An 18682-nucleotide genomic window follows, 5' to 3' on the forward strand; every position below is an offset into this window, starting at 1 on the left:
GCCCTGGCCGGTTGGCTCAGCGATGGAGCGTTGGCCTGGCGTGCAGGGGACCCGGGTTTGATTCCCAGCCAGGGCACATAGGAGAAGCGCCCATTTGCTTCTCCACCCCCCTCTCCTTCCTCTCTCTCTCTTCCCCTCCCGCAGTCAAGGCTCCATTGGAGCAAGGATGGCCCGGGCGCTGGGGATGGCTCCTTGGCCTCTGCCCCAGACGCTAGAGTGGCTCTGGTCGTGGCAGAGCGTCGCCCCCTGGTGGGCAGAGCATTGCCCCTGGTGGGCGTGCCAGGTGGATCCCGGTCGGGCGCATGCGGGAGTCTGTCTGACTGTCTCTCCCTGTTTCCAGCTTCAGAAAAATACAAAAAAACAAAAAACAAAAAAATAAAAAAAACAACAACAAAAAAACCGGGAACAAATACAATATTTAAAATAAAATAAATTTTAAATCAAGAAACTGACCAGTATTTCAATGGGAACTATGGGCCTGCTTTTGGCTAATGAGGTGGTCAATGTGCTCCTTTCATTGACCACCAATGAAAGAGGTGCCCCTTCCGCAAGTGCAGCGGGGGCCGGATAAATGGCCTCAGGGGGCCGCATGTGGTCCGCGGGCCGTAGTTTGGGGACCCCTGATAGTATACCAACATAAATTTTCTTGCTTTGTCCACTGAGAGGTCCTAGAAGCATTGTCATCCCAGTATCAATAAGCACACCCACTTACCAGATCTTCGTTTCTAACACTATTCTCAATAAAAGGAACTAGGGCTCCTTGGACAAACAGCTGATTTCAGAATAGGCAGGAAATACGCAATATAACCCTGAAGCATCTTGTAGTACCAGGAAGCAAGGAAATATGCAAACTCACAAAGATGGGACTATGTCAAAGGAACAAAGAAGTTAATTCACAGTTCCAAATGGCCCACCCTGGGACAACTGGAGCAACAAAGTGTATTGGATTATGACAAAAGTATAAAATAAGTATCAATGAGTCCATAAATCAATGGGAAGAAAGACAAATCTCCTGTGTAGAATTCCAAATCATCTATGTAGATACTGTCCCTTCAAAGATGTGGAGCTTAATTCTCCACCTTTTAAGCATGGGCTGCATAGAGTAACCTCCTTTAAAGAGTACAGCATGAGAAGGGAAAGAATAGCTTTACAGTGAGAAACCTGATAAACACACTATCTCAGCCAGGTGATCAAGGTTAAAAACAGTCAAAAGCAATGTACAGAGTATGCATTCTTGATATAATGTTGTGACAATGGCACTTTACCTCTGTGACCTTTCTCCCCCAAATCTACAAGACAGGTTCTAGTCAAGAGAGCAACGTCAGAGAAATCCTGATTAAGAGACATTCTACAAAATACCTGACCAGTATTCCTCAAAATTATCTAGGTCATCAAAAACAAGGAAAGTTTGAACAACTGTCACAGCCAAGAGGAGGAGCTTAACGAGACAAAATGACTAAATGTAATGTGGAATCCTGTATGTGATCTTAAACAGAAAAGGGATATTAGGTAAAAACTAAGTAAATCTGAATGAAGTATGGACTTTAATTAATAACAAAGTACCAACATTAATTTATTAATTATGACAAATGTATCATAATAATGTAAGATATCAATATTAGGGCCACCAGTTGTGAAAACTTCATAATTTTTTAAAATAAATCTAAAATGAAAAGTTCATTTAAAAAATAATTAGGTCAGACTAACCTTAATATTATTATTATTTTGTGAGAGAGAGAGGGACAGACAGAGACAGACAGGAGAGAGATGAGAAGCATCAATTCTTTGTTGCAGCACCTTAGTTGTTCATTGATTGCTTTCTCATACGTGCCTTAACTCGGGGGCTACAGTAGACCAAGTGACCCTTGCTCAAGCCAGCAACCTTGGGTTCAAGCTGGTGAGCTGTGCTCAAACTAGATGAGGCCCACGCTCAAACCAGCAACCTCAGGGTTTGTAACCTGGGTCCTCTGTGTCCCAGTCTGATGCTGTATCCACTGCACCCACCTCCTGGTCAGGCTAACCTTAATATTAAATAGTCTAACTTTAATAAACCTCTAGCCAAATATTAAAGTTATTCATCAGATCTTTACAGACAAGCCAAACCAGGCGGTGGTGCAGTGGATGGAGTGTTGGACTAGGATGCAGAGGACCTAGGTTCAAGACCCCGAGGTCGCCAGCTTGAGTGTGGGCTCATCTGGTTTGAGCAAAGCTCACCAGCTTGGACCCAAGGTCACTGGCTCGAGCAAGGGGTTACTCGGTCTGCTGAAGGCCCATGGTCAAGGCACATAGGAGAAAGCAATCAATGAACAACTAAAGTGTCGCAATGAAAAACTGATGATTGATGCTTCTCATCTCTCTCCCTTCCTGTCTGTCTGTCCCTATCTATCCCTCTTTCTAACTCTTTCTCTCTTGACTATGTAAAAGAAAAAAAAATCTTTACAGACAAAAAAGGAGAACCACAGGTCAGACATAAAGTAAAATAGGTGTGTTTGATTAATCAATAATATTCAGAAGGTACAGGTTAAAGGACTGAAGGCAAGCAGGAAAATTTCTGTAAGTATTTTAGGGGCTAGGTTTCTAGATATGAGCTTTTCATGATTATTATCAAAGACCTAGATGCTAACTATTAAGTCTGGTAATTAGAGGAAACTGGGAATGACAAAAACCTTGAGGCTGTGGCTGGTTGGTTCAGTGGTAAAGCGTCAGCCCAGCCTGTGGATGTTCTGGGTTCAATTCCCAGCCAGGGCACAGAGGAGAAGCGCCCATCTGCTTCTTCGCCCCTCCCCCTCCCTTTTCTCTTTATCTCTCTCTTCCCCTCCCACAGCCAAGGCTCCATTGGAGCAAAGTTGGCCCTGGCACCAAGAATGGCTCCATGGCCTCTACCTCAAGTGCTAGAATGGCTCCAGTTGCAACAGAGCAACGTCCCAGGTGGGCAGAGCATCATCCCCTAGTGGGCATAGCGGATGGATCCCAGTCAGGCGCATGTGGGAGTCTGTCTCTCTGCCTCCCTGCTTCTTACTTCAGAAAAATACAAAAACAAACAAACAAACAAAAAACCTTGAATAACAAAATCAGGATTTAAAAGGATCTGGACAAGTTTTAGAAACAGAATAAATCTTATTAAACAGTGAAATTAAAGAGAAAAAAGCAATACCTTATATGCCAAAACACAAAGTACATCCATGTAAATAATAGTAGCATTTATTTTAAATGTTTTTTTGTGGTTTTAGTGACCTCACTGAGTTGTGAGAAAGATATGGTTACCCAAAAAGGCAATGCCATCTTAAGTTATACTAACTCCAGTATAAGTTGTTAGGATAGAGGAGAGAGCACCAATGACCTTGAAGCTGGTCAGCTCATATTTAGGGTACACATTAAGTTCCAAGAATTACACATTAAAGAGAACAACAACCAACAAAATGCACTAAAAAATTAGGTATCTGATTGTAGAGTCAAGCATCCCATATCTGAAAGGCTTGTAGTCCACAAAAAAAAAGATGACTAAACATTGACATGACAGCAATCTTTAAACATCTCAATTGTTATGGAGCAAATGATGGATTTATACTCATTTGGAATGACTTTAAGTTTTCATAACAAATATTTTCTAACAGACGGCTAAGAATGGACTGAACTATATAGTTACCCTTCTCTGGAAGTGTTCAAGCAAAGGTCGATTCATCAGTGATGTTTTAGAAGAGAGTTAAAATTGAGTAAAAAATAAGTGAGCATTCAGTGCCTTTCCAATCCTGAGAGCAATAGGAAGGAACAAGTAATTTGTAAGCCTCAAGTTCCTGTAATAGTCAAAGGCCATCTACTTGAATTATGTTGATTTAGTTATTTGTTACCTTATTCTAGGAGGGCTACATCTTAAAGGGAAACCAGCATTTAAATTTTGAGATGTGCCTACCCTCTATCTCCCAAAATCAAAGAACAGTTCTTGGTTTAGCTAGGTTTTATGGGTCTAAAAGTAGTTAAAACAAAATACCAAAAACAATTTGAGATAAAGCAGATTATCTACAGTTAGTTGAAACACTACATCAAAACTTAAAGGCTTCATTATAAACTAATGAGCAATGCCTATTGAGGTGTACTCACTGTTCTCTGAAATCTAGCTGTTCTCTTCAAATGTGATGTAGGTTTAGATTAAGTTAAATGAAAGGGCTGAATATATAATATAAAAAACCTAAAAGTGCCCATCCTATTGACCCATCAAATTAAAAAATGTAAATAAATTAGTATATATGTGTAAAATGTTAATTTCTTTAACTCTTTCAAAGGAGAAAATGAATATACATTTCTAGTTTGTGTGATTATACATAAAATAACTTCCATTGAAGAAGCATTCTAAATAACAGAGAACCAAGTAAAGATATGGCTGTGAAATCTCTTAATTATATGCTATTTCTCTAGTTGCTTCATGAGCTGTATTAAAGTCTGGCCACTACAATCCATTTACTATTGTAGAAATTCTTCTTGATTGTATAGTATAAATTATTTCAGTGGCTATGTCAGGTGAAGACCAAGATAAAAAGCAGCACAGAGGTGGGCAGACATTTGTTATCAGAAACAATGTTAGGCACATTTAAACACATAAGGAAATGGAGCACAATTTCTTTTTAAATAAATTTTAAATCTCTGCTAAGGTAAAAAGTCTCATTTTACTATATTAGCATAATGCATGAATTTGGCAAAAACGTTCTTTAGAAATTGACAACAGAAAAAAAGAATTCTTTATTTAACCAAATGAAATTTTATTTTATTAGGCTAGGTGCAACAGGGCATATTACAAAAAGGAGAGAGGTTGAGGATCTGATTTCATTTCCTGGCTCTGCCTCACATCACTGGCAATGTGATGTAGAATAGACAAGTAATCTTTCTGAGCCTCCATTCTCTGATCTGTAAAATAGGAACAATAGAGAGCCTACCTTTTTCATTGTGAAGGTTAAATATAACCATGCATATAAAAGCACATTTCAAACTGTTAGGAACTATACAACATAATTGGATAAAATTATTAATATATTACATCCAATATGTTTAAAAGCTGAGAATATTAGAAAGTATAATTTGATCATAAGAATAAAAACATAGTAGTATTAATATAAAAATAAAACTAATATGCCAAAGGCAAAAAACCCTAAGATTCTCAACTTTTAAATGTCTTATTATTTTAAATAATGAATGTCTACTCTATTTCTGTAAGGTCTTGAGTACACTATAGCTAATTCATGGACATCCACAAAGGAAGGGGGTACTAAAAATAACCTCTTGTGATAACTAAGAAAACAGAGAACAATGCTAAGAACTATCAGGGAAGCACGGAGAAATGATAAAATAAAAAAGGGATGTTAAGTAGGAACAACCAGCTTTAAGAGAGGTTTGGAGATTAGCTGGAAAATCTTTTAGTAAATATCATAGAACCAGAAGAGTTCTGAGGCAATGGGCTTTATACTCCCTTATCAGAGCTTTCATGATTTGCTATCACACTGCAAAATACTTAGCTTGCTATCAATCAACAGGAAAAGCAGCAATAAACAATGAAAGCAACTTACTTAATTCTCTAATTAAGTAACTTGGGAAAGGTTATAATTAAAGTTGGGCACATCCCAAAATAATTTGAAGAAAAGTACCAAAGACAACTACTGTGCTTTTCTTTGTGGTTCTTTTTGAACTATGAACACTTGTTATTGCATATTAGTGATTTAGTCATCTATTTCAATAGGACATCAGCCACTCGAGTTTAACTGGGATATTTACTGCCTGAGCCACTCATACAATAACAAAGTAGGGTAAAGTAAGACTGAGCAATAAGTTGCTTGAGAAAAAGTATTAATCTTAGAGACAGAGGACTTGAGAATTCTAGTATTAATTTGTTATTTTATTTTGAAGAAAATCATTTAACTACCCTATTTCTGCATCTCCATCTGTCAAGTCAGTAAGTTCTCAAATAGAAGCCAGATTTCTACCTGTCATGATGCTGCAGAGGAATTCCTCTGTTAAAAAGATGTTGGGGAAAAAAATTAGTTTCTCTGTTATGCTAAGATTGTAAAGTCCTATAAGTACATCATTCTCCCAAATAAAATAAAAATAAAGGGCCTCAACCACATCAGATAAAATTTAATTAAACGCTTCTTGTTTGGGATATCTTAAGATGAATTATATCAAAACAAATTTTAAGCACTTATTTTTTTTCTGGTTTAATGATTCTTTTTGGGGGTTTTTTCTGTCTCTCTCTCTAGAAAATTTACCTTTATCCTTATCCAATGGTTCCTGGGAAAGAATAGTGCACAGTACCGGGTTTTTCCATACCCCAGTCTCTTGAGCTAGAGTAGCTAAAAAATGCAATTCACAGCTGCCATTCTCCATCAGCTTTTCATGAGCTACCTATAAATATCAAATAAACATCCAAAGAATTACAACAGATTTTTAAAAGCAAGCTTATCAGGCTTTAATACTAAACTTTTGAAAAACAACACTTTCATTTTAAAATTTTCACATCATATTACAAAGTGCTAAATTCCTTTACTTCTGATTTTTAAAGTCAAATTTCAAGGATAGGCATTATATCAATTATAAATTTTAAATAAATACAATGTAGTTTTATGAATAAGCCCATATTATTTTGTTCCCAAAATATAAACCAAGAGCAAAGTTATTTCTCAAGGAAGCTATTGGTATCCATAGCACAAAAAACCTTAGGCATTTTACATCTTGTCAGTAAAAAGATGTCCCCAGAACTTCTACCATTAATAAATGACAGCCGGCATTAAGGCCTAAGTGACAACTTACACACATTCCAGTAAGAGACTTATGAACAGAAACAACTAAATGTATGATTTTTCATTTATTCACTAAATAAACTTGGCAAAATCCTACTAAAGCTGATACAAATCTTGCTTATTATTTTTCCCAAGTATTCATGCAATTGATATATTCTTCAGGCCACAAAAGACAGATAGTTTTTATTCAATTCACAAAATGTTTACTGAGAATTTTTGTAAGCAAAGTACTAGGGAAGAGAACTAGTCCCTGCATATATGGGGTTTAATCGCTAGTGGTAAAGACCAGGGTAGTCAACCTTTTTATACCTACTGCCCACTTTTGTATCTCTGTTAGTAGTAAAATTTTCTAACAGCCCACCGGTTCCACAGTAATGGTGATTTATAAAGTAGGGAAGTAACTTTACTTTATGAATTTTTTTTTTATTTTTTTTTTAATATTTTATTTATTGATTTTTTAGAGAGAGAGAGGAGTGAGAGAGAGAGAGACAGAGAGAGAGAGAAGGGGGAGGAGCAGGAAGCATCAACTCCCATATGTGCCTTGACCAGGCAAGCCCAAGGTTTCGAACCGGCGACCTCAGTGTTCCAGGTCGACGCTTTACCCCACTGTGCCACCACAGGTCAGGCCACTTTATGAAATTTATAAAGCAGAGTTACAGCAAGTTAAAGCATATAATAATAATTACTTACCAAGTACTTTATGTTAGATTTTCGCTAAGTTTGGCAGAATAAATCTTTATAAAACAACTTACATATAGTTAAATCTATCTTTTTATTTATACTGTGGTTGCTCCGCTACCGCCCACCATGAAAGCTGGAACGCCCGCTAGTGGGTGGTAGGGACCAGGCTGACTACCACTGGTTTAAACCGTTAACACACAGGAAAAATGAAACAAATTCTGTTAAGCAAGTATAAAATAACCCTGAGGAAGCTCTAAAATAAGAGCAAAGTATTATAGAAACTCTTAAAACTTCATGCTATGTTTATACAAAACATCTATTCCTCAATATCATAAAAACTTTCCGGCTGCAACAATTTCAGTACTTTTCTTTGGGCAAATACTGAAAAGTTATCATAAAGGGATTTAAAGAGTTATTTCCTTCTCATTAACTCATATAAAAAAAGTATCAACTTTTGCTATTGTTTCAAAAAGTAAAGTTTAGAAGTTTATCTTATGCTGACAAAAAAAAGTAACATGAGAAATTCAGTATTATATTTGTATATAAAAAACTTATTTAATTCTGTGGAAGAGCGTATCTGAGTGCCAAACAATGAAAAGTTCTGATTTATTTAATAACAAACACATTGAGAAAAAATATCTAAGACACAAGGTACTAATATGCTAAAGAGAAATTGCATGATCAAAAAGTTAGTTGCAATGTGACAAACAGGACAAGACACTTTCAACAGTGTGTGTTTGTGTGTGTGTGTGTGTGTGTGTGTGTGTGTGTGTGTGTGTGACAGAGACAGACAGAGAGGGATAGGGCAGACAGACACAGGAAGGGAGAGAGATGAGAAGCATCAATTCTTTGTTGCAGCACCTTAGTTGTTCATTGATTGCTTTTCTCATATGTGCCTTGACCAGGGGGCTACAGCAGACCGACTGATCCCTTGCTCAAGCCAGTAACTTTGGGCTTAAGTAGGTAAGCTTTGCTCAAACCAGATGAGCCCATGCTCAAGCTGGTGACCTTGGGGTTTCGAACCTGGGTCCTCTGCGTCCCAGCCCGATGCTCTATCCACTGCGCCACTGCCTGGTCAGGCTCAACAAACAGTTTTTAAGTATCTATTATGTGTCAGACATAATAGAATCCTATGATATTATGATATAAATCCTAACTTCAAGAATTTTGCATTTTATATAGATGTTAATGTTTAATATTAAGAGGAAAACTGATTTCTCTAACTATATAGTTTATTTCACATGTTTCCAACATTTGAGACTAAACCTCTTTAATATACATATCTCTTACAGGAAAACATAAAGCCAAAGGATATTTTAAGAATTCTGGCTAGAGAAAATTACAACTATACTTTTAAAACCAGGTAGCAGAAACTTTCTTTTTAACCAATTATCAAAATTTACTCAGAATTTATAATACCGCCAGCATAATCTAGTGCTTAAAACAAAATTTAACATTCTTAAAAATGCTCTAAAAACCAGTAAATGCAAAATTGCGTAGTATTCATATTAAGTAGAATAAAAGAGACAAAGAGGGTGTTTTCAGCTCTAGGAAAAAAAGTACGTGCTTTGAAATAAAGAACCTGGGTTCAAAACTACTCCATGACATTAGCTGTATAAGTATGAGCAGATAAAATATTTTAGAGTTATGAGCCTCAGTTTCCTCACCTTTAAAATGGGAAAAATATACCTATCTCCATAAAGTTTTCATAAGAATTAAATGAGATATATTAAATTCTTATAATGCATATTACAGATATTTAGCATCAGTTAAACTGTTTCTAAATTCAAATGAGGACATTTTCTTTTGTGTTCCCTTACTGCTCTGGCAAAGTCCTCTAATTATCAGGTTTTAAAGAGCAGTACATTATTCAACCAAACTAAGTGTATATATTCATTTAGTAAACACTTATTGAGCATCTACTATATGCAAGACACTAGAGTTAATAACAGCAATTAATGTTTGTTTTTCCTTAGATGTTTTAAATTTTAACCCAATAATTTATTAAGAATAAAGAAACTAACTTAAAATGTACCTATATTAAAATAGGTAAATATTCTCACCTGTACCAGTGCCTGAAATTGCTCCCACTGTTTATCTGATAACTCAACAGGCAGACACAGTAAAAGTTCAACACAGCTTCTAAAAAACAAAGCCAGTAAGAATACACATAATTATTCAAATGTGAAGTAAAAAAAAAAAGAATAATTCTATCATCATCAGATTTCCCATAACTATTTAAAATTAAACTATAATAAGAGCTAAGGTATAAAGTTAAAACATAAAAGCTAAATCTAAATTTTTATTCACTCAAAGGTCTACTCACAATGCCAAGCGTTCCAGAACCAAGGCTACATTTTCACATTCAGAGGTAAGATAAGGTCGGGCTTTAACATAACTTTGGATAGCCACTGTGTATACCTCCAATAAAGGTAAGGGATCTTCTGAAGTTTTCCATTTCTCTGCATATTCAAGGAGTGTCTGTTTTGAAGGAAATAATAAAAAGTATTCAATGTAAATCAAAATACAGATTGACTAATCAACTTCTTTTTCCTCCCTGAAAAATTTTAAAAATATTTTTATTTATAAGAACAAAAACTAGTTTATACTTCATTAAAACATTTAAAGTGATAAAGCCTTTTTTTTTTTTTTTTTACAGAGACAAAGAGAGAGTCAGAGAGAGGGATAGATAGGGACAGACAGGAAGGGAGAGAGATGAGAAGCATAAATTCTTTGTTGTAGCACTCAGTTGTTCTTTGATTGTTTTCTCATATGTGCCTTGACCAGGGGTCTACAGTAGACCGAGTGACCCCTTGCTCAAGCCAGCAACCATGGGCTCAAGCTGGTGACCTTGGGGTTTCGAACCTGGGTCCTCCGCGTCCCAGTCCCACGCTCTATCTACTGAGCCACCACCTGGTCAGGCATAAAGTGATAAAGCTTTATTTCTAGTAGTTCTTTATAGGAAATGAATAATTCTATAGGAAAAAAAAACCTGTTAATTCATCCAACAATAGCATCATTACATGAAGGCTGGTTTTAAATAGTGTAAGCATTATCTTCTCTCTACCCTCATTAAAATGTCATCTTTCAAAAACTCAAAATTTCTAAGATTTAAGTTATTTTAATAGAATACACCTGGGCAAGTAATACTGAATCAGACAAGACATACAGTGAAGAATTTCAAAGAATATTTGTTTTCTTTTTAATTGAATTTGTTGGGATGACAGTGATTAACATAATTATAAAGTTTCAGGTGCCCAATTCTACAACACATCTGTATACACTGTGTGTATATATATATATATACTATATACACTGTATTGTATGCAGCCACCTATATTTTATATAAGGAGCATAAAATTCAACACATAACAATAAATGAATCACTATGGTCAAAAAGACATGTAATTTTTCAGTTAATAAAAAATTATACTGTATAACATATGACTGCTTTTAATGTCATTTTATCATTTAAAAATCATCTAAAGACCTTCAACATATGTAACCAATATTAAAGACTGATTATAAAGTCAAGTGATATTTTTGTAATACAGTGCTTATTAAATTAAAAGCACTCCTCATCCCTTAATGAAGTACATACTTCAAATTCACCTTATCAAAACTACTAAAAATAAAAAAAAATGCTGTTTATCCTACAGAATAAAGGACAGAAGAACCTGGCTACAGTAGTTAAATACTCACATGTTAAGACTCTATACTAAAACCGCGAGTCATCAAAAACTATCTGAAAGGTCCTACAATTATGCTAAATAAAGTATGACTCTAATTAAATGTTTTTATTTTTTTTATTTTTATAATATAAAAGACAGCCCTTTTCACACTTTAGGGTTTAAGACTCATTTCATCATCATATGAGACATTACAGATGTCATATCTAGGAAAGAGGGTAGCTAAGGAAAACTCCATGAAAGATTATATCCTTTGGCATACAGAAGCAGCCTGGAAAAAAAAAGTCTTGGTAGGTAGCGAGGAAGAAAAGACCATAGGTAGGTAGGTAGGTAGGTGGGAGGGAGGGAGGGAGGGAGGGAGGGAGGGAGGGAGGGAGGGAGGGAGGGAGGGAGGGAGGGAGGGAGGGAGGGAGGGAGGGAGGGAGGAAGGAAGGAAGGAAGGAAGGAAGGAAGGAAGGAAGGAAGGAAGGAAGGAAGGAAGGAAGGAAGGAAGGAAGGAAGGAAGGAAGGAAGGAAGGAAGGAAGGAAGGAAGGAAGGAAGGAAGGAAGGAAGGAAGGAAGGAAGGAAGGAAGGAAGGAAGGAAGGAATGAATTACATTCTACTACCAAATATTTAAAAAAAACACTGCCTTGTCTTCTCTACTAACCTCTAACTAGCAGAAGTAGTAAGAGAATAAGGAAGGAAGAAAAGAATAAAGTAATCTGGTAAATTAAAGGGCAACATAATAACTCATTTTCTGAGTAATCATATATCCATAGACCTTGACCTCCTACAAGTTGGACATAAGTGTAAATAACCCAAAGACCCAGTACTTCCAACTGAAGTAGGGGCCACCGTGTTATACTGAACCCTTTAACCTGTGGAGTCTGACACTAACTCCACCTAGGGTCAGAACTGGACTGAATTGTAGGACACTTATTTAGTGTTGGAGAGCTGGAGTAGTAGTACTGGAAAAGCCACCAAGTATTTGGTCTCAGCAGTTAAAAAAAATCTCTGAACAGGACTTAGAAAATTCTAAACAAAACTCACCAAATGAACAAAGAAAAGTCTGTATTCTGAGATTCTTTTGTGATTATCCCTCTACTTCTAGGAATGAGACTGAGTATGATGTTCTGTGTCTAAAAAATGTTACAAGGGCAAATGTTGGCATGGTTGGTTTTAATATTTTCCTTGGGCATTTTATGATAATCTAACAGAGGTAAGTGATATCTCACATCTTCAAACATATCAGAATTAACTTCAACTATGCATACAATTCTTACTTTAGCTTTCATTCATCTTGCTACACAAAGTTATTAAATAATATTTTCTTTTTCTGGAAGAACAAGGTTAGATATCTAGGGACCTTCATGTCTGGCAAATGATTCCAATCTAATATAGATCAAACTGAACACTCAGGTTTTCCCTATTGGTGCTCTTTAAATAACAAAATCAATTTCCATAACACAAGGTGAGACAAAGTACATTTACGTTGTTCATATGGAAAATAATACATTACAAAACTAAGCTTTTGCATACTCAAAACTGTAAAGCTACTTGTGGCCCCACCCTGTAGTTTTAACTTTTGCTGAAAAAGAAAACACATCAGACAAATTTCCTGAGAGCTTTAAAATTATAAGCTTCTCCCTTTTTTTTTTTTTTTACAGAGACAGAGAGAGAGTCAGAGAGAGGGATAGACAGGGACAGACAGACAGGAACGGAGAGATGAGAGGCATCAATCATTAGTTTTTCTTTGCGCATTGCAACACCTTAATTGTTCATTGATTGCTTTCTCATATGTGCCTTGACCGCGGGCAACCCCTTGCTCAAGCCAGCGACCTTGGGTCCAAGCTGGTGAGCTTTTGCTCAAACCAGATGAGCCCATGCTCAAGCTGGTGACCTCGGGGTCTCAAACCTGGGTCTTCCGCATCCCAGTCCAACGCTCTATCCACTGCGCCACCACCCGGTCAGGCCCTACATTTCTTGATATGTCTAGTTCTGCAAAGGGTTCTCACACATTATTACTTCTTTGCTTTATTGAGTTCTACAACTTAATTCTAGTACATAATCAAGGCTGAGTTTTTTTGGATACAAAAGAATCTGAAGTGATGAGAAAAATAACTGACAGATCACAGAATGTTAGGACCAGAAAACACCTTAAAAATTATCTTTTCACTTTATTTTACAGATGAGTAAAGAGGGAGAGAAAGCAGTTTTTGGTGAAAAGAAGACCATTTAGGTGGCTACTGAACGGACTGGGAATAATATAACTAGGGAGAGGGTAGAAAAAATGTGACAGCAGATTATGATGGCACCAAAAAGAAAACTGATGACATGCTCATACTGAAAGTCTGGTTAAAAAGCAAATATATGTCTGTTTAAAGCTATGAGAGTTGATATTCATAGCCAGTAAGTATACTGATGGTAGAGCTTCCCTAGTTTCTCAAGATTCTAATACAGTAGAACCACTATAAAATTGGAAACATCCCTAACATAACTGGTTAATAAATTATGCTTTATTCAATTAAAATACTTATTTGTACTAACTGCCTTATCTACACAAGGGCTTTCAGGTAGGAACCCCACAACAATCAGACTCATTCTTTTCACAGAAAGATCATTTAATTCTGTTTTACAGAGCAGTAATTAAAGTGTCCAGTGACCTGCACCATATTAATACAATTGGTAATTAGCAAAGCCAGACAGCCTCATTCTCTGTGAAATGTTCTGTCCACTACAAATACTGATTGTAGTAATGTAACTGAACTATTAATCTGTGGAATTATTTCATAATTACAAAATGCCTTTGACCTATATTATTTCAATTAATCCTTATAATCAGAAATAGGTTAAATAATATTTATCCAATTTGCCGGATAAAAAAGAATAACTTGACTTCTTTATCTGTTAAGATTATTTTAGCTAAAGGTACGAAAATCCACTTCAAAGCAGCATAAACAATAAGGAAGTTCACCGTTTAACAGAAAATTAAGAGGAAAGGACATTTGCAGGATGGTCAACAACGTCTTGAAGGACCCACATATCTATGTCTTCACTCTGCCATCAACAGGTGATGCCCCCACCCAATACCCAGGTCTCAGGTTAGTGAAACGGGCTTCTTAAACCCAGACACAGTAATAATGAGAAAAGACAAGACCATCTCTTCATTCATCTCTTTCAGGAATAAGGAAACCTCTCCCAGAATCTCCCAAACCAATTCCTATCAGCAGATTTCTCATCAGGTCTCACTGGCCAGAACTGAAACCCGTTATCTATTTCACGTCACACAGTAATAATGGGACCCCATACCTGACTCTTAAACCAATCAGATTCCACTCTCCAAGGCTAGAGAAAGGGCCTGCATCTCTGAAGCACAAAGCCATGTAGGGGAAGGAAAATGTCTGAATAAAATCAGGGTTTTATTAGGGAAGAGGAGGAGGAGCCAAAGTCTCACACCAGCTGTTTCACCAATGGTTTTTATTCACACATGCCCTCAAGAATGAATTAAGTGAATGTGTATGTGTATATATGTATGTTTATAATTATATACACATACACATATAAAGATAAAAGTCACTGTGATTTGGTTTGGAGGATGGGACAAGAATAAGAGAGGAAAGAAGCCCAAGTATTCCTATAAGGCCTCACATTGCTTATATCAATGAGTAAACTATAAACTAAGCATAGTAAGAAAATTTAAAACTGTGTTATATGAAGATTGATGGAACTAAGGATGCTTAATCAGGATAACAAATAATATATAATCTGGATAACAAATAACTGAAAATTCCTATAAACTAGGGACTGTTCTGAGAGCTTTGCATGTGTTACCTATTGGTAATTAGATAAATTATAGTAATATGCTTTATTTATTTATTTATTTTTATTTTTGTATTTTTCTGAAGTGAGAAGCTCGGAGGCAGAAAGACAGTCTCCCGCATATACCCCAACCAGGATCCACCTGGCATGCCCACCAGGGGGCGGTGTTCTGCCCATCTGGGCTGCTGCTCTGTTGTAAGAGGAGCCATTCTAGCGTCTGAGGCGTAGGCCATGGAACCATCCTGAGTCCGGGCCAACTTTGCTCCAATGGAAGGAACCTTGGCTGCAGGAGGGGAAGAGACAGATACTGAAAGAAAAGGAGAAGGGGAGGGGTAGAGAAGCAGATGGTTGCTTCTCCTATGTGCCCTGGCCAGTAATTGAACCTGGGACTTCCACACACCAGGTTGACACTCTACTGCCTAGCCAACTGGCCAGGGCTAGTAATATGCTTCTTTTAAAAATGGACAAACAAAGGCATAAACAGGATAAAGTAATAAAGTAACAAGCCCCAAGAACACAGAGTTAGTTCTGAGGCAAAGAAAAAATTCAAACCCTAGTAGTCTGACTTCAAAGTTTAAATTCTTAACTACTATGCTCTACATTTCTGGACAAATAGAAATTTGATTCACAGCCAAAATCACAAATCTGAAAACTTGTCACATAAGAGTTTTATCTTTGTGGTCTCACAAGACAAACCAAGACCTCTTGGTTCAAGTTTGAAGAAAATACATTTCTGCTTCACATGAGGCAGATACAACGGAACTATTAGAGTTAACCAAAAACAATAAATTAGCCTCCTGGAACAAAAGTACTAAGCACTGAAGTTATTCAAGCTGGAGCAAGATGACTCTGAGTTCAGGAAGCTCTAGAGAAGTCATATTTTGTAGACATATTCCATCATACCAGAAAAGAAACTACACTGGTGTGTATTATGAGTATGTAGGGGTTTACATAAGTTTTTACTAATGTACATATTGCTTAAAAATAATTTTAATTAGTTTACTAATATTTTAATACTGTTTTACATAAATTTTAGATCTGAGTTTTTAAAAGTTTTTGGAAAATTAGGCAACCCATATTCCAGTATGGCAACAAATAGCTGGAGCTCAGTGATGAAAGAGCCAAGCTTCCAGAACTGAGACCAGTCATGAGCTCCCTGGTTGCTAAAAGCCTCACACAGCTGTCTCCCTCTTTAAGGTACCTACTGGACCCCTACAGGGTATTAGTGGTGACACTCTCTAGTCTATAGTGTGTATTATAGACAACCCTGAAATTAGAGAAAGAAATATGAATAAAAAATACAAACAAAAGAAAGGTTAAAGGATCATGCTCTAATGAGATCTCTAACAGTATTACTCAACCTCTTCATTAACACCCCCTCATCTTTCTTTTAATGTTTTTCCCTAACTGTCCACATCTCCAATGACATTTAATACTATAGCTGTACTGTAATATATCTGTTTATGGACCATAAACTATTATAATATTGAAGATTCTTTTCCCTTTTTGCTTGCCAAGACAATTTTTGCCATCCTTGGGAAGAAAAATACATGTTTTACCATGTGGGTATTAAGTTGATTTCTCATAATCTAAATCACTAGAACACATATACTCTAGGGCAGCAATTTATACCTCTTTCATCTTGACACATATGAACTACTAATTTTGCGGCGCACCAAAAACTATGTTTTTTACCAGTCTAACGAAATAATTGTTTTGATTCATTATACCAGACAGCTATTATTGTGTTTGTTGGCTGTTGTCTTTTTTGTGTGTGTATTCGACAATCTAAGGGAAAAGAGGTCAGGGCCACTCACTAAGTTGTCAGGTACGGCATGTTTTAAAAACTCCTGCTGCATACCAATTGATAATCTGCTCTAGGGCAAAAAACAGTACAGATCAACTTGGAGCAGAGCTTCCTTTAGTTCCTCTAAGGATTATTAGGAGACAAAACAAAGAGGAGAAAAATTCCAGGCCAGTCCAAGGAGCAGCATACACCTTATTTGCCTCCTCCCACAACCATATCACAATTACAACTAAACTACAGAACAACCATATTCAGAACCACCTGAAATCTGGCTGTTAGAAGTCCCACAACTAGAGAATTAAAGAAGCCTCACGGAAACTGGTAGGAGCGGCAGCGATGCAGAACAGGCTGGTCCCACACCCATGTGTAGTGAATAAAAATTGGGAGATACACCTTGGCTGCAGAGGACTTGATGAGTGAAAAGTCCCAGCACCCCAGACCCCCATCCAGTGTTCCAGTGCAGGAATAAAAGTTCCCATAACTTCTAACTGTAAAAACCAGCAGGGATTGAAACTGAGAGTAAATGGGAGCTGCCAGAGTCCAGGTGTTCCTCTTAAAGGACCTGCACACTGACTTACTCAGAATCACTCTGAGCTCCAACAATGGGTAGCAGCTTGAATGGCAGCAAAGACATAAGGGGAGTAACTGAATTTCCCAACATCAAGGTGAGCTGGAAGGACAGGTTTCTCCCACAAGAATGGGAGTCAGAGCAGATATATTTAATACATAGAAACAAACACTGAGAGGCTGCCAAAACATGAAGACAAAAAAATAGGCCCAAGTGAAAAAATTGGAGAAATCTCCAGGAAAAAAAGCTAAATGAAATGGAGACAAGCAATTTATCAGATACAGAGGTAAAAAAAATGGAGGATGGTACATCCTCTTTGACAGAGCAAGCTTAAGAAAGGACACAGAAAGTATAAAAAATAAACCAATCAGTAATGAATAATATCCAACATCAAGAATACACTAAAAAAGCAAAAGAATACACTGGAAGAAATACACAGTAGGTTGAATGAAGCAGAGGATCAAATCAGTGATTTGAAAGACAAGGTGGAGAAAAACACCCAATCAGAGCAGGAAAAAAAAAAACAAATCCCCAAATTAAAAAGAATTGGGATAGTTTAAGAATCCTTTGGGACAACATGATCAACATCCATATCATAGGGGTACAAGAAGGAGAAGAGAGCAAGAGATCAAAAATCTAGCTGAAGAAAATAATGACCAAAATTTCCCCTACCTAGTGAAGAAAAACAGACACACAAGACCAGGGAGCATAAGAGTCCCAAACAAGATGAACCCAAAGAGATCCACATCAAGACACATCATAATTAAAATGGTGAAAGTTAAAAAGAGCATCTTAAAAGTCACAAGAGAGATAGTAACCTATAAGGGAGCTTCCATAAAACTGATTTCTTGCCTGACCTGTGGTGGCACAGTGGATAGAGGGTCAGCCTGGAATACTGAGGTCACCAGTTTGAAGTTCCAGGTTTGCTCAGTCAAGGCACATACGATAAGCTACAACTATAAGTTGATGCTTCCCGTATCTCTCCCTCCCGCCTCTCTAAAATCAATAAATAAAATCTTAAAAACAATAATAAAAACATATACTCAACAATATTTTCAGCCAGAATGGACTGGTATAAAATATTCAAAGTGATGAAAGCAAGAACCTACAACCAAGACAATTTTACCCAGCAAGGTTATCATTTAAAATTGAAGGAGAAAGAAATAAAAAACTTCCCAGACAAGAAAAGCAAAATTTTACCACCACCAAATCAGTATTACAAGAAGTGATAAATGGCTTGCCTGAAGAAGAGGGGGAAAAAGAGAAGAAAGAAGAGGAAGGAAAAAAAACCCCAGAAGAACAGAGTTAAAAAAATAAAATGGCAATAAATACACATCTATATGGTACATTACTTTA

General features: G+C 36.7%; 1 protein-coding gene across 2 annotated transcripts in view; it reads right to left on the reverse strand.

Moving 5' to 3' along the window:
* The window catches only part of ZNF292 (zinc finger protein 292), a 131970-nt gene that overhangs the window by 47376 nt on the left and 65912 nt on the right, over positions 1–18682 (reverse strand). For both annotated transcript variants that reach the window (XM_066358915.1, XM_066358916.1), the window contains 3 exons: positions 9790–9944; positions 9527–9605; positions 6252–6387 (listed from right to left, as the gene is read on the reverse strand). In XM_066358915.1, the coding sequence (XP_066215012.1) occupies positions 6252–6387; positions 9527–9605; positions 9790–9944 (370 nt within the window). The remainder of the gene's footprint in view (positions 1–6251; positions 6388–9526; positions 9606–9789; positions 9945–18682) is intronic.

This window comes from Saccopteryx leptura, chromosome 1, assembly GCF_036850995.1.
Source record: "Saccopteryx leptura isolate mSacLep1 chromosome 1, mSacLep1_pri_phased_curated, whole genome shotgun sequence".
Taxonomy (NCBI): Eukaryota; Metazoa; Chordata; class Mammalia; order Chiroptera; family Emballonuridae; genus Saccopteryx; species Saccopteryx leptura.